This window comes from Dufourea novaeangliae, unplaced genomic scaffold (genome assembly GCF_001272555.1).
Source record: "Dufourea novaeangliae isolate 0120121106 unplaced genomic scaffold, ASM127255v1 scaffold11, whole genome shotgun sequence".
Lineage (NCBI taxonomy): Eukaryota > Metazoa > Arthropoda > Insecta > Hymenoptera > Halictidae > Dufourea > Dufourea novaeangliae.
In genome coordinates, this window is record NW_015373895.1 from 3,370,656 (window position 1) to 3,394,433 (window position 23,778).

Sequence of the window (23,778 nt, forward strand, 5' to 3'; positions counted from 1 at the left end):
ATTAACCTTTAAAAAATACGGGATGTATTTAGTAACGTCAAATTAACGAATCGTTTAAAAATCTTCTGTTAATTAACACTGCCACAAAGCTTTTGGTCGGTAGAAAACAATTCTGCGCGAAAGATACAACCATCTATGTACAAATTTCCATGTAATGCAATAGAATGTCTGTTGAAAAGGAAAATCGCCGTGACTAAGTACATAATTAAATGTAATTAAAATCGATGGCCCCATTAATCAAACACTGTAACATGGGCCACGTGCCCCGTCGTCCAGGTCAGCGACAATGACCGACGTATGTTATCTTCGCTACCGTAGACAAAACGACGACGATAATGCTGTCATCACGCATTGTCAGTCTCGTGTCAGCCAAATACTTCGAAATGTGTCTGTATGCATTTAATAATGACAATAATAATGAAGATAACGCTGTGCACGCGTGCCGGATAGACGGTGACCCTTTCATCAAACAAATTGCGATATATCCACGATGATTCGTTATGCACTCACTTTTTCATAAAAACTGAAAAGAGTTTTTTGCAAATACACCTATAATTTTGTTACGCCTATCTGTTAGAGGATTTCAAGACGAATGCGGTATCATAACATAACATGTGTTAGGAGTAAAAAAATTATAGGTGTATTTGCAAAAAATTGAAGGTGACCTTGAAAAGTCATGAAAAAAAAAGAGTTCACAAAAAATGTGCTATAATCACGTTAACACTCTCTTGAAACCATGCTATACGTGATAAAAACATTTTCGATCGGACTGCTAATAACAGAGTAATCTCTACTGATCACGATTCGTGGTTCACCCTGTATATCGGTGATATCTACTAACGTATACAAATACTGACAGTAATTGTTTGAATAGATACTGTAATCGCTTGCCCCATTGTAACAATTACTAGAGAGTTTTCTTTTGTAAGACTTCCAACGCGTATAATTCCCTGCAATCGTAGGTCAGGATATTTCCAACAAGAGGTACTTTCATTTAGCGTTCAGCACAATTTTATTCGAATAATAAATAGAGATAAGCAGCAGTATCTAATTGTCATCATGACCTTCAAAGAGTTAGTGAGATTAAATACTTGTTTGCCACGTTTCTACTCATTCATGAAAAAGTATTATTTTATTATAAAAATTGGAATTTCTTGTTGTTATTGTTGCTGTTACTGTTGTAGCAATTATAGGGCAAACTCTACGTTTTATGATTGTCATTCAATTTCGCATCGATTTAGTCATACCGCCGTTCTTTCTACTTTGCTGGCAGCGGACGATCCTTAGCTTGCTGCAAATACAGTTTCGTAGACTATGTGTCGTAAAAAATCCTTTCCGTGGATTGACATGGGGCAATTTGAATAGTTTGGGGGCAATTGGCAAATCATTGACATTCGTCACCTCATCAGCTACAGTTTTACATATGTGCCTCTTTTATTTGGAGCAGCTATTAATATTGGACTTGTTCAGAACAAGTTTTACCGTTATGTTAAGGGGCATCGAGATCTTCGAGGCGTTGAGGTAGGGTATGATTGAAAACAGGTTGGAAAACATTGTTCTAGACTACGATGTAATTCTTGGGTCGCCAAAATTCAGTACATTACAGTTTATGTAGCAAAGTCAGCAATTTAATTTTGGGACAGATAATTTGTATCGTTAATTACGAAAGTTTAATTCCGGTCACATTAATGATGGACCACGATGGATGTAATATGAAAATCCTTCCTCCTGTAATATGAACGTCAATTATATGCATGGAATTAAGAGCCCTGTACGCATGTGTACAAATACATTTAATAAATAATAGATGTGAATAACAAATGTCAGCACTACTCATAATTTTCAATGCCTGTAACTCTTAAAAAGAACAAGTTTGAAACGGAATTTATCTGAAATATTTTTGTAATACTTGAATTGCAAAATACATCAATAACACGTTTTAAAAACAACGTACCAAAGCTTTCTATTTTACGATCTTGAAATCATAAAGTAATAAAGAAAATCTCATTTACCGTATTTACAATAACGAATAAAATTTTACGATGTTATTACAAAAAAAAATGTGCGAACTAATATTTGAATGTCCGAATTGTCGCTACAGTTCTCATAAGAAACCATAATCTATTAACTCTCATAAGTAAAATGACCGACATCCGTGCAAATCGCCTCACTGTTCCTGGCTCCCGTCGAAGATACATATGTACTTATACAAGTAGTATACCTAGACGAGGCCTGACCCTGCCAAGAGGCGACCCCGCTTCTCTCGTGCCAAAACTTTCCTGGTCGCAAAATTTCCCTTCCAAACGGTCACGTTACGTTCAAAATCTCAAGTTAATTATACAGGGTGGTCCACGCCACTTGTTCACCCTGAATAACTTCTAAACTATGCATTGTATGAAAATACTTTTTATAGAAAAGTTGTAGGGTTTGGAGGGATACAGTATGTAATGCATATATTTTTTTGTAAGTGGTGGAGTTTCGGAGATTTGAAGGTCAACTTGGTTTTTTTAAATGGAATGCTATATTTTTTATGCCAAAATATCGAGGAGCGTTAGATTTGGAGTAAAAAGTACTGACCTTTATTAGCCGTAAACCTAATAATTAACGAATAATTTCACAATTTCATAAATTCACAATATCAGCAAAGATTTCCGTAAGACTTCTTCCATTCACTAACTAGGTGTTCAAAATGGCGTCTATTCACATTCATGAAGAATTCTAAGCACACTTGTTTTGCTAATACCAGAACCTCGTGAAATTTGTCGTGTACTGATATGAGGATTTTAGAACCGCAATAATATTTTTTTCAGAAGTAGTAGTTTTGGTTACGGTACATAGTCTCTTGAATATCAATCGACATGGTTGATTTCGTTCAGGATAAATTTCGGCATACATAGCTATAGCTCTTGTTGCATTTCCACGGTACTCACCATAAACTAAAAGCATATCCACTTTCTCACAATTCCTAAATTTCATTTTTGCTTTTATCTTACTGAGATAGTCACGTATAAACACTGATGATAACTTCAATACTGAATCACGGACAGAATAAGCGATTAACGATTCCATATGCAGAATCAGTCATGTTGATAAACATAGTCACGTAAACTTCGCGGCCTTATGGAAATCTTTGCTGATATTGAATCTCCCACTTGATATTACGCACAGATCATTTTCAAGAAACAAAATGAAACTATTCGTTAATTATTAGGTTTACGGTTAATAAAGCTCAGTACTTTTTTACTCAAAATTTAACGCTCTTCGATATTTTGGCATAAAAAATATAGCATTACATTTAATTAAACCAAGTTGACTTTCAAATCTCCGAAACGCCTCCACTTACAGAAAAAATATATGCATCACATAATGTATTCCTTCAAAGCATACAACTTTACTATAGAAAATTTCGTTATACAATGCATACTTTAGAAGTTATTCCGGGTGAATAAGTTGTGTGGACCACACTGTATATCCGATGTTTCAGTGAAGTAGCTGAAGTTCATAACAACCAATAGTGAAACGTAATGGCCCGATATTATACATTCCCCTAACTTAGCGACAGTTTTTTGTTGCAAGCTTCGATAAAATTTCATCCATATCAAATAGTGAACGTAATCGAACCTAACAGGTCCGAATAATTTCAGTCCCGAACTGGTAGCAATACTCTGGCTTAAATACACATATCACATTCCAACTATGTACTACGTAAATCTTTGATTAACGTGTCGTGAACTTATGGATTTAAAAGCAACAACTAAATTTAGGATAGTGTTATCTTGTTTAGTAAGGTAGGATATATAGGTACTTGAGATTAAAAACATAAAAATAAATTTAGTCTTCACACATGCCAAGCAACTTGATTGATTTTGCTGTATGTGTCATTCTAAAATGATTGTATATAAAGCAAAGATTCTAAAGACAATCTTCGAACATAATTATTATTTCAATTATACTTACATGACTACAACATATTTTATGAATAAACGAATTTTTTCCTGACATAAACCATCGAATGTGTGTAGATTAAATCTTACGAGTTTTCCACTATCTATGTATATTGGAAGGAAACACATCTTCACTCACAAGAATAGTAAAACTTACATAGTATAGATTATTTAATTAATAGTCTATATAATAGTATTATTAAGAATACTACTATCGAAATTTCTTGTCAACTAAGATAAGAAAGAAAAAGAACTGAAGCGATAAAATCGATACCCGTTGAAATAAAAAGATCAAATTGCGGCACAATTTCAATTTTACTGTTTTCCATATTCGCCAGGGAATTCTCGATGCACGTTGATTGCAAATCGTTCGAACGTAAACAAAAAAGTAAAAATCGCTTAAAACAAAGAAACAAACAACTAGACAGACTAAAAGATCAAAATTTCAGTACTTTGAGATGTTTGAATCTTAGGATCAGAGGCAGGATTCATCGAATGAAACACGGATGGGTCATCCGATATACTGTCTTATCCCAATATTTCCTTTAATGAACGATTTTCCGGGGAATCCCACTTAACATGATTAAATTCTGCGTACTTTGATTTATCCATGTTTCCCCGGACCAAACGAATTCTTGCTTCGCCTATTAGCAACATTTTACTGCTCTTTGATATATACAACAGTATACCATCGTATTTCCTCCGAACGAAGTATGAAGTATTCAAAGGAAATGAAAGTAATTATAATGAAACTGAACCGGTTTAATGGAATTGTAACTAGCAAAATGAATTGGAAGGCACTGAAGATAGGAGAGGTTACCGAAAAGTAACTTTCTTATAAAATATAGATCCCCTTTTTCTCCCTTAATTGGCAGTATTTAAACTTATTCTTTTTAAAGTTTGACGCCACCTGTGACCTTTTCAGTTCATTTTGCAAAGTCTAAAAATAGGTGCTCCTGGTCACTTTGTTTAATAAAAAGTATTACTAAGAGTTAAATGGTTCGATGTAAACCTTACAGAAAGGGGAAATTATACAGAATACCCCGCGTAATGAATGCAACTGTAGTCGTCTTGTGCTACGCATACGCACATGCACTTCCGTTCTTTCCAACAGTCACTTAATTTTGAACTTGGCCTATTGTTATTTATCAGTTACAATAAACACATAATCTCTAGAACATTGCACGTTGCGTTTCTTAGTTCTTGAAATAACTAAGTAAAATCGGTGTTAGAGGAAGTATCATCAAAATTAACTATCAACATTAACTGAAACGTGGATCAAACTCAAATCATTTGGATTAAAAGAATTCGAGCCTTTACAAGACTTTATTTTGGATTAGTATTTACACGTTTGACGTACTAATACCTGAAACATTATTTTAGTCCTTCGATACACAATACAATTAAGAAACAATCAAAGCCGTGTACCACGCTAGTATTTTATCTTATAGAATAAAATCGTAGACGAAGGTCTTCGGTACCTGGACACTAAATGTATACTGATGTAAAGTTCTCAAACTCTACAGAGTCTTAAAACCAAAAAAATCACTTCACACAGTTGCACCAACAACTTTTTCAAAGTACGCTATAAGGACACATTACTAATTTGGACATCGAAGGAGATGTGTAATGGAAGAGCGAGTCTAGCAAGAGCAACAACTCTGAAGATCGCGTGATGCTGTTTCACATTCCACGAATAGCGAGAACCTACGGAAGGAGAAAAGAGACTGATGACCGGACGTCCGTCTATCTTGGCTACACGTATATGTATACCCATTCGCGACCAGTTACGAAAGGAGAACTTAAACTCAATGGAATGCGACGCAAGAAACCGGCTCACCTCGTGAAGGAACGGACAACAGTGAAAAAGAGCCCCAGGTTGTTTTTGAGGCCTGCGTGAATACGACCATCTTCATCGAGAATTCAAAAGAATCCTTGACGCACTATTTTGTCTGCGAACCCGATGCTGCCGATAGTAACAGACCCGATAACGATCAGAACAACTCCTTTCACATAACCTATTAGAAGATAATTTATACTTGCCCTTTCTGTTCGTACCAGATAATCTGTAGCAATTCAAATAATAGAAACAATAGGAAAGACATATAAACACTTTTAATGCTTTTATTCCAAATTGTATTTTTCAATTAATTTCTGCACTATTGCAAAACTGATTTTAAAGATATCAACAGTATCTAAAATACCTTGCCTTTCAGCAATATGAAAATACTGATACAATTACCTTTTAACATTTATTTAAAATTTTAAAACCATGATTCAGCAGACTGTAATAAATACTTAACAAATGCGAACATACGATGTAATTGCAAAAAATGAATCTACATTTCTTAAAATACAAACAACAATTTCCTAAAGCGTTCCTTTAGATGGAAATACTCCAATAACGGTGCATCGGTATCGTTAATTAATTTCTTACATTGGTATTACGGTAAGGTGTATAATAAGATATCGCCTAGATTTAGACAATGCAAGAAACAATTAATAAAAATTGAAAAGTTTAATTGTTCTCTTTAATTATATTTTAAATACTTTTTCTTTGTAATAGACTGTAAGATACTTAAAATGTGTATATATTTTCAATGACAAGGAATAGGTACTAACAGGAATAGCATGTTGCCTTTAATGTTCTGATGTGTCTGTGGTGACATTTAAGATACCTGAATATTCAAATATTACTGACGTACATGTATGACGTAGTTCTAAATGTTTCGAAAGTTTTTATGAGAAATTCTTGTATCTTTACGAACTTTTATATGAACTAATTTTCTTAAAGAGCTGAAACATCTAGATATTTCTTTTGTAAATATTTAACTGTATATCATTAACAAGTTTGATACATTACGTAATATACGTGTTGTATGTATATAACACAGCTACATATATTCCTACGTGATTTGTATGTTGGAATATTATCACACTTCATACTGCCAACTAGAATCTAATTTACAATATTTATCGCAGGTACAAGTATCAGTAACCTTCCTTCAAAACTATAAATACGTAATAAGTTAACTCTAAAAAAAAGTAATCTAAAAAATAACATTAATTACGTGTTAATAGAAAAAGAACGGCGTAATGAATATTTAAAATGTTTGTCAAATAGAAAATCTGAGTTTCCAATGTAAAATTCAATACTATTTCCGTTTAGATTGAACGTCACTAACATTCTACGTTTCGCGAAAAACACTTGACAATTGAATTGTTCGTGCATTCCAAGGCTCGGGTCAGTCCAATCGCTATACGTTGGTAAAGTAAGGCCAGACGCACGCCCATCCGGTCAACCAATCAGCGGCTGCGACGTCATCTCGTACGATGTAACGGAGAGACTCACCCACGTGGTAAGCACCGCGCTATTTTAGTCTCTCCCCACGAGAAAATTTACCGACCGTATGTTCTTGTTCTCAAACGACTATTCTAGAATTTCACGGGGATTAATTACTCTTTTCCAACATGACCCGCATTAATGCAAAATTATATTTTTTTCCGACATTGTTTCGAGTTTGCTTTGTAAGGCCAATGATGCTAATAAACGAATGCATCGCGACGACATACGGCGTATAACCGATTACAATTCGTTGGAATTACATCCTGTGTTTCGCTTAATTGACCAATTAAATGTGGAATTAAAAGAAGTAACCTACATTACGGTACGTTCTCCACCAACTTTTGTCGCAGCTTGAGATATTTTTTTAAAAATGAAATATCAAAAAGAGGGTAGAACGTAGTACATCAACCTTGTTGACATATGCGGCAGTAATTCGATGTCGAAACTCTTAAACTCAATCATTTATGAGATTAATAAGTCCCTCACGAGATATGTCAGATTGAATGAAAACAAGGGATCAACGAATGGTATGTGTGTGTATGTGTGTAGGTCAGTTAATCATTAGTTACAGAGACGCTAGAAACAACGTAAACAGATTCACGAATTCATAAAGTACGTACTATCTTCTAAGATCGGACGGCTATTAAAAACCCAACTACAAAACACGTCCAGAATAGACTGAAAATTTTCTAAAAATAGAACACTGACGCCGGTTCCAACGCACATCTAACATTTCGATCGATGCATTCGAAAATGGATATCTAACCTGTTAAAGCTACACATTCTGAGCTAACTGTAACATTACTTTTAGTTTCCATTTATGAGACACAATACAAACCTGTAGTAATCATATATCACAAATTCACATTTGTATTCTTGTTTCACTGATAATTTTTACCAGGACGTGGATGAGTTTGATGCTTTTAAATTTGAGATCAAAATGTTAAAAATGAAATTACTCACGAGAGTAGAATGCAGTGACAAGCAGGGCAAGCCAAGACAGTTGTTTCTCCACAAGATTTCTCATTTCTAGGTCTCTTACAGTCTTTCACAAAGCCTTTCGCACTAGACAAAACGCAGTGAACAATTTGAAAAAAAGATCACGCACCAGAAATTAGTTATGTACTTGATACGCGACATTCGTCATTCGAAACGATGCAATCGTTCTTCTCGAGAACATAGAAAGCAATGGACGTGTACAGGCACGTTTTCCTACACATTTAACGTTTAAACTCACGACCAGCCAACGTACTCGTTTCATACGAACCGTACTACGCGACCGGTTGTGCACGACTGACTCATGGGAATGCGTTTTGGCGGTACGAAGCTTTAAAGGCGTGCGCCGAGTGCGCACGCGCCAATCGCTCACGCCACCGGATTTGTTTGGTGGGGCACGAGACTACTTCTTTCTCTTTTGCTACACACCTCCGACATTTTCTCCATTACGTTGTTTTACCGAACCACGCTGGCGTTGGTATCATTACGGCTTTCGTTGAAGCAACGTGTAAGGTCATTAATTGAAAGCCTTCGTAGAACAACCAACAGCGAGACCTTGCATTTCCCTGCGAAACGGAATTTAATTAAGAACAGAGTCTCGTTGTCAGTGGATAATAGCGTCAGGTAATTAGTGGAGTTTGACGGATACCGTAACCCTGATTATCATACAATATTACAGGAACATCCCTGATCGTTGGATTAGTGTTCGACAAGTCAATAACAAATGCCAATACAATTCATGTACTTCTTGCTTGCAATATCAGACCTTCAGGAAGTGGAATCGTAAAACTTTAAGGGCGGATATTCACGTGAATATGCGCTGCTCGTAACATTCTACATAAAATATTGTAAAAAGTTTCATATTTTCACTAAAATTATTTCAGAAAATATTTTATTTCAGAAATATTAATTATGTTTTCTACAATTTCTATTGAAAATTATGGAAAAGAATTTTGATAAAAAAATAGTCACTCTGTCATAAATGAAGTATAAGTTACTAAAAACTTTGTATAATTTTGTTTTAAATATTATGGTTGGATCAATTTGACCGCAATTCGATCTTTAATACTTAAGTATTCAATTGATGTATTCTAGATATTTGTAAACATCAGGTATCCAAGAAATTCATGCCGTTTTAATCAATAAAGATAAATGATACAAAAAGTAGACCGAACAATACTTTATTCAGAAAAGCAATCACCTTCGGCTTCTATTACCTTTTTAAAATGATCTGACAACTTTTCTATACCTTTTTCATAAAAGTTTTCCTCTCTGATATCAAAAAAGTACTTTAGCTCCCATTCGACATCTTGTCATTTATGGAATCGCCGATTTCGTAAATGGTCTACTGCCAAGAAAAGATGATAGTCCGAAGGCGCGATGTCTTGGGAATATGTATGGGGGATGATTGAATCAGACCCTGGTGCCCAATTTGAATTCATAAAGTAAATATGCCCGAATAATTGACTTTGACATAGTCATAGGTCACTTTTTCAAAACTTTAACAGATTAATTTTTGTGTTATACACGAGTAAATTCTTTGTTAAATAAGCTTTTACTTAAACATACATAACCACACTTTTAATTGATGGAGTGTGTGCATGTACGGTTTGACAATGACAAAACCGGGAAACACCACACAAATACTGATTATTTACATTATAATTATAAATCATATTCTATATATACATGGTGTCAAGGAAATAGATGGCCACACTTTGGTACTGTATTCTACTGTACCTAAAGATGAATAAATGTCATACATATGTATAAACATAGACCCGAAAACTTTTCCTTTCCAAGGTATTTACATTGTTTTATAACATCAACAATTTAAGGCAAAAAAGTTCAAGCACTGGTTCATTTTTTTTTTGCTAGAAGTAAATAATATGTTGGAACAAGTAATGTTTATATTGATGACAGCGTATTTCATAGAAAATCAGTATGTATCTAAACGTTTCATAGTGAAGACAGTGCTATCAGAATGGGTTATTCTAATATCGAGTGGACAGATCTTCACTTTAAGTATGGATTTCCTCAGAGACGATGTTCTGTTAAGAGTACTTTTCCTTTGGAGTATCGTAGATATTCGTAGGTTGTTAGAGAAAATAGGTCTTTTTCGCTTACTACAATTAATCGAGGACGAAACAGACGTGTTTGAACAAATGAAGTTGAAGACCCATACTTGGACTCGTCCAAGAAAATCCAGAACTAAGCATGAGTAGTGATGGGTAATCGAGCCGTTTGAGCCGAGCCGAGCCGGAGACGGAAAGTTCAAGCCGGCTTTCGAGACCATGAACTGACTCAATCGATGACTAACAATAAGTGCATGGCCTGCACACTTTCCTTACTTAAATTCTTTGGATTTTTATTTATGAGTACATTGTGTTACGTGCGAGGCGCGCGCGTGTGTATGTGTTATTACGACTATTATGTTTTTCATAGAATAATGCAATACAAAATACGCAGGAATCGGATTAATGTGAATTTCGGTAACGTGATATGTTTGTTTAGCTACAGAGCGGAACACGCGTGCGACTCGCTATAATAAATATAAGAATTTACCCGCAATAAGCAACGAATAAATATCCTTAATCAATTGTGACCGATAAAATCTAAAACACAATTAATTAAGATTTTTGTTTTGTTCTTGGGTTCGTCGATATTTTACTTCCATACGAGCCCTTTCACCAGATCGCCTTGTTGGGAATTTAGAAAAGCAAAAGAAAGTAATTGAATTGAATTTGGAAATAGAGTATAATAACTAAGTATACATATAATAATTTTGGTAAAATGATATAATGATAATATAAATTTTAAAAAGGTGCACAACTCAATAGCTCAGGCTATAACACGATTGAATGAACATAAAAATACGAATATAATGAGAAGAAAAAAACTTAATAGGGGGTTATCGCCAGGAGAATACAATAACGCACAGTTACTCGGTATACGGAACGGTTTTGAATTTTAAAATTCAAGACAATCAAATATGTGTATACAAATTATAAAAATAATTTCCAGTAAGGGAAACCCCACAGTTGTAATTCAACTACTAGAGACTACTTGTCTAATAATTTCCGATGAATTGCACTGGAAGAATAACGGAAACGACTCACCTAAATTCTAACGGTGTTGGACTATTATTCAATAAAATTCCTCTATTTTGTAATTCCTAGAATTCTCTCCCTTCTTAGACTTTTATATTTGTGTGTTACCGGAAGTGAACCTGATGAGGAAGAACACACACACACACTGTGATTAATTCAATATGTCCTTCCTCCTCTAATTCTATTCTTTTTCCGTGGGTTTCTCCGAAAGAATTCTTTTACCCTTTAGTCACGGCTATGGGAATTTTTACTATCTTTTGAGCTAACTGTACGCTGAATTTTGATAAAGTTATAGATGGAATGTTCTTAATTTACGACGCTAATAGAGAGAAAGGCATAACTTCCACAATTAATTAAATGATATATGACATGACTATTATCCGATGAGACAAATAGTAAATGTTAAAATCAGATATGCCTTTCCTCTTACATAGAAATACATATATATATAGTATGTATAGTGCTGACCGATGTGTAGCAACGGAGTTCGATATACGATTTAGAATTTAGAATCAAAACTACGAGTTCTATAACAATTTAGATTATAATTTTGAATTTAACTGCGCACGCGAAGAGGAAAGTCCGAGATGCTCGATATTTTATCGGACTGGACGCCAGAGATTCGGTTTACATTCGGCAGTTCGACGAAGTAAATATCTACCTCGCATTATAATCAAGCGATCTGAATGTGGGATCACGTGGATTCCAAGGAAAAGAATGCGTTATGTTACAGCATTATCGTAACGCACTCCAGCCGAAAAAGAAAAGAGAATTTTATTCGGAATGTAACAATCGTAAAAATGTAGTTTATATGTAGTTGTATTTAACACATGTAAACCGAATTATTGTCGAATGTGAAACATTTCGGAATGTACACCACGAATTTTTGAACGTGTTCGACAGTCTTTAAAATGTCGACGCGAAGCATATATTGTTGCAGAAGGAAATGATTTCAGCAATTTCTTTAAGTAAGTTTTAAACATTCCTGCAAAACATTATCGTATTCGGAAAATGTCTATACTTCGAAAAGGAAGAATTTTCGGACTTATGTTTGTATGACACTTTTTCACCCTTAGAAAACAGTAAAATGTTGCGAATTTCCACAGCGAAATATTTACTTGTCCCTTATTCTGGCCAATCCATTTAAGGGATTTATCCTGGTGTAAGTTGTTTTCTTGATATCTAAGTCTTTACTTAATTGTATTCGATGTTTAGTAACACGCATTTAAACAACGCGAGAAACTGGTTTTATGATGAAGTGACTCGACAACTGGTTGTATAAAACTGGCACCGAGTTCTCCAGTGCGAGCCTTTTTAAGATGCCCGTTCCCACCCCCTGTCCTCGGGTTTGTCGATGTAAGAAAATCCAATGCCGAACGTCTCCGGATCATTTCCCACCATGACCACGTGCTGAGCCGACTCCAGGCACTGCACAATTATTCCAACGTGAGAAAGCGCCAGACGCAACACCCCAATGTTCCCGATCTCGAAGGGCAAGCCCTTGAAAATTTCTGCATTTCAAGTGGTAAGTGGTACATCCCGGTTCGTACTTAATTTATTACAGTGGCCCTGGGTGGCCCAAGTATGCACAGTATGAAAACGCCCAGCCAACACTCGGGAACAATATCTGTGTTTTTTCAAACATACTAATAATTTCTTTCCCCGGGAACAGAAAATGGTCGTAGCAATTCGTTACGGACGTAACAAGAATATGGTACGAAAGTCTAGCCACCTATTTCCTTGACACCCTGTATACTTAATTTAGTTACTAATTGACCCATTACAATGTGTTTATTATTATTAACATTAACATTGTAGCAATTTAATTATAGTAATTGAAATCTGTATTATCATTTTATCCAGATTCGTTCTTCGATAGGTAACAAAATAATTCTCCATCCCGTTTTATATTACTAACGCTGATATTAACTTTAATCTTATTCAGCTGTGACCCTCAAAATTTAAGATTGTGTCTATTTTGTTTCATGTGAAAATAGCAATGAATAGCAAACTTAAGACACTTGGGTCAGTATTGTATTGCAGAAAATGTTACACAAAGGATTAATTTCCGTTTATTTTACCGTGAAAAATATGTAATATTATAACAATGGTTAAACCTTTATATAAATATTACGGTTGGTAAATGAGGTTCCATTCTCTAGGAAGTCGGTTCAAAAACACTATAATGTAGAAAAATTTATTAGTTGTCTACGGATTTTTGACCACATACAAAAAACGATTCACATCAGATTATTTCCCCCTTGAAACCATTCAACTTTTATTTGAAATATTTTTCGATATCATCGACGCTTTCGAAGATATTGGGGAGGATCGATGTAAATGACCCATCGTTTATACATTTTATGACCGCTGTTTCTGTATGTATAGCTTGATGTTCACTATATGTATACCTACATTCTTTTGTTGTTTTCTACCTTCCTCTAAACATAGGAGACAACAACGATCAATAATAATTTATAACGTCAAATGCGTATTTCATTGAACTATTCATATTTATATAGCAATTGTTTCTTGTCTGTTTATGAAAAATATGTTTATTTATTTCTTCTTTTTGATATGAGAGCCCATTTGTGATAGTTAATAATTTATTTTTATAACACTCTGTATGACTGTCGTAATTGTTGTTGCGAGTTTCTGTACAAGTCAGTACAGCTTACTCGCGTTTCCGTGGCAATCATAATCTACTTACAGGGAAAATCTTCTTATCGCGTCACCGTTAGGAATCGCTGTTTGCCATATTGGTCCAATAATGCATTGGTGAATACGTTTCGATTCACTTCGGATCTTGGTATACGTGCCATCAAAAATTGTATTGCTGTAATAGGTTTTGAAATCCTATATTTTCAATCATGACAAAGGCATGGCAATGGCAAAGATTTGTTACAACACCTCGTTTTGTATTAAATACTATTACCCAAACATCTTTAACGTAGATGGAGTATATTTTTTTATTATTTGTGAAGTCTAAACTGTTTATAAGTACTAAAGATGAAAAGGAAAGATGGGGTAAAAGCATAACATGTACTGTAAAACGAGGAAGAATATGAATGAAGAACGGAACGCATATTGTAGATTGAATTAAGCAATGCACATTTGTTAAACCGTACTTGCGGCGTTGCACGTCCATGTTGCGTGCAAGGTTTACTGCAGTTTCCTAGAAGAAGATACGGTCGTCGCAATCGCATAACGCTGTTACGTATGCAAGATTATACGCAGGATTCACTGTAGTGGTACCGACAGTTTTTTGAGAATATCTCGGAGACTAGGGCACTCCGTCGATTATGCCTACGGAAAAAGTTGTTCAGAAACATTCCCCTGACAAAATATTGTTGCGTGGGCGCGGCATAATCTTCAATAATGAAAGGACAAGGTTTTTATAAAAAAAAGAATTATTTATTTCAAGAGGAGGAGTACTTATCTTTGACACATTCTTCTCCTTCTCAAGTCGTACCACGACTCTACTTTGTCTATGTTGGGCGCCGCACAGTGGGGTATTTGACCCGAAAAGCTTTTCTTTAAATTATAAATGAAAAAACAAGCGTTCATTTTGGGTTGGGCAACTAACATTTGTATACTTAAAGAAAGATGAAGTTTAATTTTACGCAGTTGATAAATTAACTTAGATCGTTGAAAATAAAAAAAAATTGCACTGCAAAACTATGTAATTTGTCCTGACGGTTATATACGCATTCGCATAACGGGTCCCTAATAATTTGTTTTCTTATACTTAATTTTATAAACCTACTTTGTAATATCATGTCGAGTAGAATATGGGTTATTGTAATGATATTTTTATATATATGAATGCATTTATCGTTCAATATTAAAGCGCACAATATCTACATGTTATTTTAAAAAGAATCACCAAACAATGCGTGGCAGGGATGCATTTTGTAGCGGAGCACGGTTTAATTAATAACTCGTCTGTAACTTCTACAAGGAAAAACGTAGTTGCCTGTTTTACACTAGACAACTGGAGCAATCAAAATCACTGATTCGTAAACTTTGAACAGTCGGACAGCGGACGGTCAGACGGCAAGCCGGAAGGCGGCGCTACGTTACTTTTGATTTATACTGAATTTGTTTAAGTACTCAGACATTACAGAATAAGCTATAGAAGATTTTATCATCTTTACATTAAACTAGACATATTTAAGAAGTATTTATTTACAATTTACTTCCTAATATAAAAAAGTATTCTAAAAAAATACCCAGTACAAATGCAATTATACTATATATTTGCTTACGTATTTATAATACACGGACAAAAATAAAATTACATAAATAATATATCATTGCTTCTATCTATGACACTTCAAAATGATCGATATGCTATGCTCGATGTCCGAACTAAAACTGTTTGCGTTGTAGCTAATCGTTGAACGCCTGATCGCTTTTTTTTGTTCCTGTGCAACACAAGCATATCCATACTCTCTGCTCTTTACCCAAGAGGCCAACAATGTATTAGGCCACAGCTACGGCAGATGCGTTTTCTGACGAATAAAGCCAAAATATTCATCTGCCAAACGTGACAAGCGTGTTATGGACTTATTCATCAGAAAACGCATCCATTATAGCCGTAACGTTAGTCAAATCAGAGTATGGGTTAACATTTACCCAGCAGCGTCGGCCGACCGTTAAAAAAATGATTAAAATTCATGAGTGTATTTTCTGAGATTATTCGTAACTTTTCTTACAATATACAGGCTGCTAATAAAAATGTGGGACACTTGCACAAGGTGGATTCTACATGCACAATTGTAACATGAAAATCAAGAATGACAAAAATGCGTTCGAGGTTTTATTTTCAAGTTATTATTTATTGAAAATACAGGAGAAATTGCGAAAAATATGTCTGAGACGATAGGCTACTTTACTTGAGAAACACACCTTTCAATTGTTCCACGAGTTGGTAGTATTCATTTAATTTGATTTAATTCATAAATTTAACTAGGTCATCGATCGATTCTGTGTATCAGCTGAGAATCAAGTTCTCAAGTAACATAACCCATCGCGCCAGACGTATTTCATACAACTCGAAAACTGAGACTCGAACACAAGTTCGTCATTCTTGATTTTAGTTTTAGTTTGGCGTATAGAGTTCACCCTGTGAATGTGTACTACATTTTTATTAACACTCTGTAGAGCAAGGTCTATTTAACGTGCAGATTGTGACTATTGCAAATAATATTTATTTATAAATGATAACCAAATATATCAGGTCATCAATTTGATACTTCATACTCACAATCAGTGACATAAAACATGTTACTAATGTGAAAAAAACATAAGATGGCAATATTAGGTAACTATTATTGAAATTCTGTCTAACGAAATGATGGCTCGCCAGCAGTCTTTTCCATTCACTATTTTTATTTTTGCAAAAACATTTTGTAGAGGAAAGAACAACAATGTACAAAGAAGATTAAATGAACGACAGAGGACGAATGAAGCTTCTTCATCGTGAGATGTGGCCTAGTTCTCGTGAAATACTTCATCCTAATATAGGACGCTTCGAGAAATACTTACTTTACTTAAGTGAAATGTAAACAGCGAGTAATGGATTCAGAACAAATCTTCGGGTAATTGAATCTGATTTTCTATACATGTTTACATGCTTTCAATTACAAGTTGATCCTTACGAAAATGTAATTTTCTAGAGATATTCATAAGGGACAGCGGAATGTGGAAATATTCACGAATTTAATTAAAAGGAGATCGTTTAACTAGTTGGAAGATAAACTGCTTGAGTACATACCCATGTAATTGTGGTAAGATATCTGGAATTCAATTGTACTTCAATATACGCCGCCTTAATATAATTTAGTTCATGAATCGGATATTATGTTTTACTATTATTACTATTATTGTTTATAGTTAAAAATATGTCTATTACATTTTAAAGTTTCTTTTCGAAAGAATTATACATAGTACTAATGTATTAAGACAAATTTATTGGCGTGAATCCACGTTTGGCGCGATATGTGACTTTCTCGTAAATTATCGTATTTTCATTTTTTTAAAACTTTGAACATCAAAAATAGAAATAACATAAAAGAACATATGCTTTGTTAACTTTAAGAAATAATTTTTAAAACTACGAAATGGAAAATAATGATGATTTTACAATTTATCTCTTTTTCAAAGCCATGATAGAATCTTTTGCTAATACATAGTGTAAACTAACGATTAAACGTAATCATTAATAGCAACGAAAAAAAGAAAGGAAATATCGTTGAAAGAATTTAAAACACTGAAAAAATGTATACACTGTATCTCTATATTTCTGTGAATAAAATATGATGAATGTATTATTTATGTTTTATTTTAATGATTAATCATTCTGTAAAAACGTATATCCTACTTGCAACAGATTTAATTCGTGAAAGTTATTATTTTCTGTCTCTTGAATAAATAAGATTTTAATATCGTGCGTACATTTTATTTTCCTTACACTCGTTAACACTTGATTATTTAAAGAAAGTTATTTGTTCACACAAAGTATTTTTCCTATGTATCCACCTACTCAGACAAAGTTAATTGGGCGTGAGAGGTCGTTAAGCACTAAGGCCAACCAGCCCAAGATTTCACGACAAATAAAAATTAATATTATCATGTTCAATGTCACGATTGTCTAGTATAACTGTGTTAGCAGCATTAACGTCAAACTATTAAAACTGTCTTTCAAACCCACTTTCTTACAAATACACTTCTGTTCACGTTGAATGAAAATCACTAAACTGTGGATGTTATGTGACATTATTATTTCATAGACTAAATTATAAAGACTGAAATTAAACGGATATTTATTGTTTCTATCTAGAATGTTACTTTGTTGAAAGAAAAATAGTTGATTTCGTCACATTTTATTATGTGCTGCGCTATGAATGTATAAACATCCTCAAGTTCTGCTCACATAGTTACACATTATAAACATTAATATTGTAACTGCAAAGCAATGTGATTGGAAATCTTAACACTGATCATTAATTTCTAATATTTTACTACTAGAAATATATATCATAGATCATACTTTATTTTACCCATCTTTTGTACAGAATTATCTGTAAAACTATAAATTCATTACAATATTATTTGCATACATATGGAATTGCAGATAACAATTTGACATGAAGCAAATATCAACAAAAACTTAATAAGGTCTAATTTAAGAGCATCCAGGATATGGATCTTCTCTGTTTGTTCTTAAAATGAATTTAATTTTTCTATTCATATCCTCGTCATAAATAGCCTTACATTTTTCATAATTTACCCTACGTCTTGTCTGTGTGGGTTTCTCATAGTATCTAGTGCGTCTGAATTGTTCAAAAATTTGTTCTCTGCCCAATATGTTATTCAATAATCTACAAGCTTTTTCTACGTCATTATTTTGGACCATTACAGTTCGGGCAATGAACTGAGCATGTCGTGGTATACCCATCTGAAAGAAAATATACTCATTATCATAATTGTTAAATCTTTATAGTTCATACTTTTTATTACATTTTTATTACTGTTGTATGAAATTTATAAATCACACTATTTTACATTAATTATACTACATTTAAGATTTTTAGCATGCAAATACTTCAAATTTTGTTAACCAAAGGAGAAGCTAATCAAAAGTCAAGTAGCACAAACTGCAGAGTAATATTTAATAATTATTTCTTAAAAATGCATTAGGTTCAAATAAACAAAGTGTTTCAGAATGAATTTTAAATACTTTAACCCTTTGAGTGGTGAATACTCCTGGCGGAAACAATCCGCGTGGACGGCACGCGTCTAGCGGTTGCGATCGTTGGGCACGGAATACATTTGTTGCTAATGTGAACTATGTTGATTGCATACGCACATATGCGTCCTTGGTCCACACAGATAGCTTTCGCTGAACGCATATATACGTCCTTGTGCCACACAGAGATAGCTTTCGCTGAACGCATATATGCGTCGTTAGTCCACACAGATAGCTTTCGCTGGACACATATATGCGTCCACAGCACTCCAACGGTTAACAAATTATTGGGTAAGTTATTCTGAGTATCAAGTCATACAAACATTGAACTCATTTTTAATATTTAGTTATAACAATTAAAAATTTTATTGCTACCACACTAACATTACAAACTTAATACAAACTGATCTTTAACAAATCAAAACAACATAGAAGAATAGTAAGTGTTAGTTATTTTTTATTTACTTTCATAATAGATGCTTGAAATGTGAGTTAGCACAAATACATGAATTGCACTAATCAATTAGTGAATCTAAACATGACATCTTAGACTGTTCAAACACAATTTCAGTCAATGCATTTGTAATTCTATTATATAATTATTTGCAGTTGTTTCTTTCAAAATAACACAAACGTTCATAGAAGTAGACTAATATACTTAAGTCAGGTGGATCTTGGTGGATTGTACCAGGTTTGTGTCAAGCTGATAATGTTACCATGACAACAGTAAAACTTTATGCTGTTATGTTATAACCACATAATGATCTATATATGACTTTACATTCAATCATTATTTTATATTCACCCATAAATAAGTCGAATATAATAAATAATTTTAAATTCATTCAATTTCTATTTCTGGTCTACTAAACTTCATAGTATAATGTATATTCATTTTAAATTTTAGGTTAAAGGAAATATTTTTAGGTTAGGTATATTTCGAGAACATGTTAGGAATTTCAAATAACTTTTCGAACTTATTGTTCAAACAAATATAAATATTACATTTACAGAATTTTGTAATGTACCTTCCTCAACAAAACTCGTCCTAACTCAAACGTTCGAAACGCTCTGGCCCTGCCTTTGACTCATAGACATATATAATAGACTGCGCAAACTGTACGACGCAGAAACGCGACGACTACGAAAACCTCTGTCCCGTGCCGGACGAACCATGAACGAACTACGGCGGATCCACACGTCGCAAAACATGACACGCTTTCACGTCACCTGACGTGTGGATCCGCGGGTAATTCGCCCGGCACTCAACAGAGGTTCTTCGTCGCGTGGCGTTTCTCACAAGTACGCGTTTCTAACTTTGTTAATATAAATATAAGTTCCAAAAAGCCATCTCATTCCACACGTCTAGGGTAGTTGCTACCAGCTGTAGCACTACTGATAGTCTGGCTGGTGGTTCCGAGACGAAACGCACATCTCTTGTTCGTCATCTAAACCGTTTTTTCTCCTTTGTTCCCGAATTGCTTCACACAATCTGATGCCTTTTGTTAACGAGCTATTAACGAAAAACCCCTACCAATCAGAGCGCGAATCTGTCGACAGAGTGTTAATATCTAGTTAAAAAAGCCTCGGATAACATTTTTGCATGCCCACACGGTTTCTTGCCTCGATTTCGTCTGCTTTCCTGTTATGAAAGGGGTCATTCTCCTACGCCCAAAAGAGCAAGCCGGTACGAACGCACCCGATGTGGCCCGCGGGCTACTGTCAGGGGGTGGACATTTAAATGGGAACGATTGTGACAGTGTTTTTGGCGCTACCACAGAAACTTTAATGCCTTCGGGTGGAAGGAAGGTCAAGAATTCAAAGGTAACGTACGATCTGGGATAACATTACAACCGGAGAGACGTTACAATATACCATTTCCGGCTCTCACTTGCTCGCACAATTTGGATTCCGTTTCGGGCTCTCCATGCGCCTTCCAGTAGTATATGTTCTAAGCTACGGATGGAACATTTAGCTGTATCGTAACTGGAGTGGGAACTGTGGGCTGGGGGCTGTTTAGAGAGAGAGGAAAGATATGCGGTGTATAGATCACAGCGCGCCGTGGGATGAACTGTATAAGAACTACGACATGGACGAAAATTACAATTTCGCATGTTGATTTTTTAAAACTATTTCAATATAATTCTTGGACATTAAGAAACAAAGAATCGCAAAGAAAAATTTTGTTAAGTTGTTTTACATAAAAACTTAAAACTTAATTTTTCAACGAGTTGTGCGTATACTTTTCGTGGCACCTATTCTTTGAATTAAAACATCCAACATTTGAATCCATATAATTTTTTTAGAAATTTAAATTTCGACGATTAGTTTTGGAAATTATACCTTTTGATAAATTTTTTAATTTTTTGTTGATACAGTGAAAAACCCAAAGGGTTCCAAAAATCATCTATGATTGGTCGCGGTTTTTCGTTAATATCTCGGTAACGAAGCCTCAGATTACATTGTTGCTAAGGAAAAAGTTGTTCCATTTCACCCCCCGAGTGCCCCATTTTCGGGTCGGAGGACATTTTTGGGACACCCGGTATAGTTGCAATGCATACGAAACGTTGGAATACTTCTTCCAAGTGGACACTGCTTACACCCGAAAGTCACAACAGTAAGAATTGTATGGAAAGAAAATAATAACGAACATACCTGTAATAATTTAGTGCATTTGTTTGCTGCAATTTACAATTAGTTCTTCCTTCCTTGCGATTGATTGCAATGAAATTTTATGTGACCCAAGAAAAACATATTCAACAAAGTAATAACGAGGAAGTAAAGAATCAGACAGGAAAGTATCTAAACATATACAAAAAATTAGTAGAATATATTATGCTGGTTGCCAACCTATATTTGACAACCTGCTATGTTGAAATATGTATAAAAATTTAAGTTTCAGGGGCTTTTATACTTTGGAAGGTTGAAAACGTTGATGTTTAAAAAATTATTTGAAAGTTGTTATGAAACATTTTGCGTCGTGCTTCTTCTGCCTCAAAATTGAACATTGGCGCGGAAGAACCGAGAAATCTGACTCGTCCACACTCGCGCGAAAGATCGAAGCTCTCTTACAAGGAAAGGCACGGAAGTCTCCCCCTCCGAATTTGATGAAATTTCTTATGTTTGTTAAGCAGTCGAAAATAAGGGATACGTATTTTTTTTTGTCGGCTGAGACGCGATTTTAAGGTGTGAAACCACCCCTCGAAGTTTCGGCCTAAAAGTACTATCTCGAAAACCAGAAGAGATACATGAAAACTTCTGATGGACGAGGTTTGTGGTTTTTTATGTAGAATAATATGGTGCTAACAAATTGTCCAAAATATAATTTGTTTATAACAAAAAAGTTTCGGAGCGAAACTTCGAGGGGTTATTTCACCCCTTAAAGTCACGCCTCAGCCGATACCAAAAAATACGTATCTCTTATTTTTGACTGCTGAACAGATATACGAAGTTTCATCAAAATCGAAGGGGGACACTTCCGTGCCTTCCCTTGTTAGAGGAATCCCAAGGAAACATTGGCGATTAAAAATTTTAACTGACTACAGTAAGCATTCGTTATTTGCATCTTCCGGGGCTGTAGAGGGCCAAATTTCCAGGAATGATGCAATAAACGAGAGCCAATCAAACGCGCGCTCTTCCCGTCGATCGTCCGTTCGTGGCCCGGATGTGCCGCTTGGTAAGCCTCCAAAATTTTATCTTACAAGGAGAGTGTCCTAGGTGTCCGCCTCCAATTGTTTTGGTTTTCAGATAGGATTACAGGATACAAATTTTTAAATGTTATTTCGAATATTTTCGTCCTTTTTAAAATAAAAATTAGTTTTAACTGTTGGTTTCAGGATATTTCTCGACAAATGAAAATGCACACCAACAGTTTTCTTAGCACGCTCAACACGGAAGAAAGTAGACGCAACGCATCACTATATACACAAATTTCTTAATTCTAAAAATTTAAATGTTACTTCTTTATCTAAATAGTAAAGTAGAAAAACCCTTGAATTATCGCGATTAATAATAAGAGTTACTAATATATTAAATATTAATGTATAATAGAAAAAATTACTTCTCGATCTTTCAGGTTATATCGAAATCCCCATCGACATATACAAAGCCATACTGATAAGGATATCAAAAGAAGTACCACTGAAAATGGAGTAGCATATATGTGTATGCGGAACATTTGGCTTTAAGTATGCTATAATCCCTGTCAACACTTCTATACTTCCACCTTTTTGAATTTCCTTTACGTCCACCATTGTGTGCCTAACAATATTAAAGTAAACTTTCGAGGTATTTGAAATGTAACATATTCAATTTTTACCTTTCGATTTAGTATTATGAGAGCCTCTTCAAACTTTGGTTTTTGTGTTACACATTTTTTAATTAATCAATCAATGTCATAAAACATTCCTTTTCATTGGTTTTATTTTGCCCGGATAACGATAAACGTACTTGTAAATTATAGTTTTCATTAACAGTTTTACCAAATTATTTGAAACTTTTTGCGATTATTAGAGACAAAAATTTGGTGTATTTTTAACCTGAAATTGAGAATGAAGAACATTCGATTATTACATTACATTTCACATCCTTGTCATTTACAAATGCCAATCAAGTCGGTTAGTGTAGGGA

The 23,778-nt window shown here is 34.4% G+C and overlaps 2 protein-coding genes across 2 annotated transcripts in view; both read right to left on the reverse strand.

The window, feature by feature from the left end:
• Positions 1 to 8,383, reverse strand: part of LOC107190138 — a 62,286-nt gene extending 53,903 nt beyond the window's left edge. Inside the window, exon 1 of the mRNA XM_015578893.1 lies at positions 8,254 to 8,383. Within this exon, the coding sequence (XP_015434379.1) occupies positions 8,254 to 8,317 (64 nt within the window). The 5' untranslated portion in view covers positions 8,318 to 8,383. The remainder of the gene's footprint in view (positions 1 to 8,253) is intronic.
• Positions 8,384 to 18,431: 10,048 nt separating this feature from the next.
• On the reverse strand, positions 18,432 to 20,261 carry LOC107191050 (28S ribosomal protein S21, mitochondrial). Its single transcript, XM_015580000.1, has 2 exons — positions 20,178 to 20,261; positions 18,432 to 18,858 (listed from the first exon to the last, which is right to left on the reverse strand). The coding sequence occupies exon 2, from the start codon at positions 18,856 to 18,858 to the stop codon at positions 18,586 to 18,588; it is 273 nt and encodes a 90-aa protein (XP_015435486.1). The 5' UTR covers positions 20,178 to 20,261; the 3' UTR covers positions 18,432 to 18,585.
• Between the last annotated feature and the right edge of the window lie 3,517 nt (positions 20,262 to 23,778).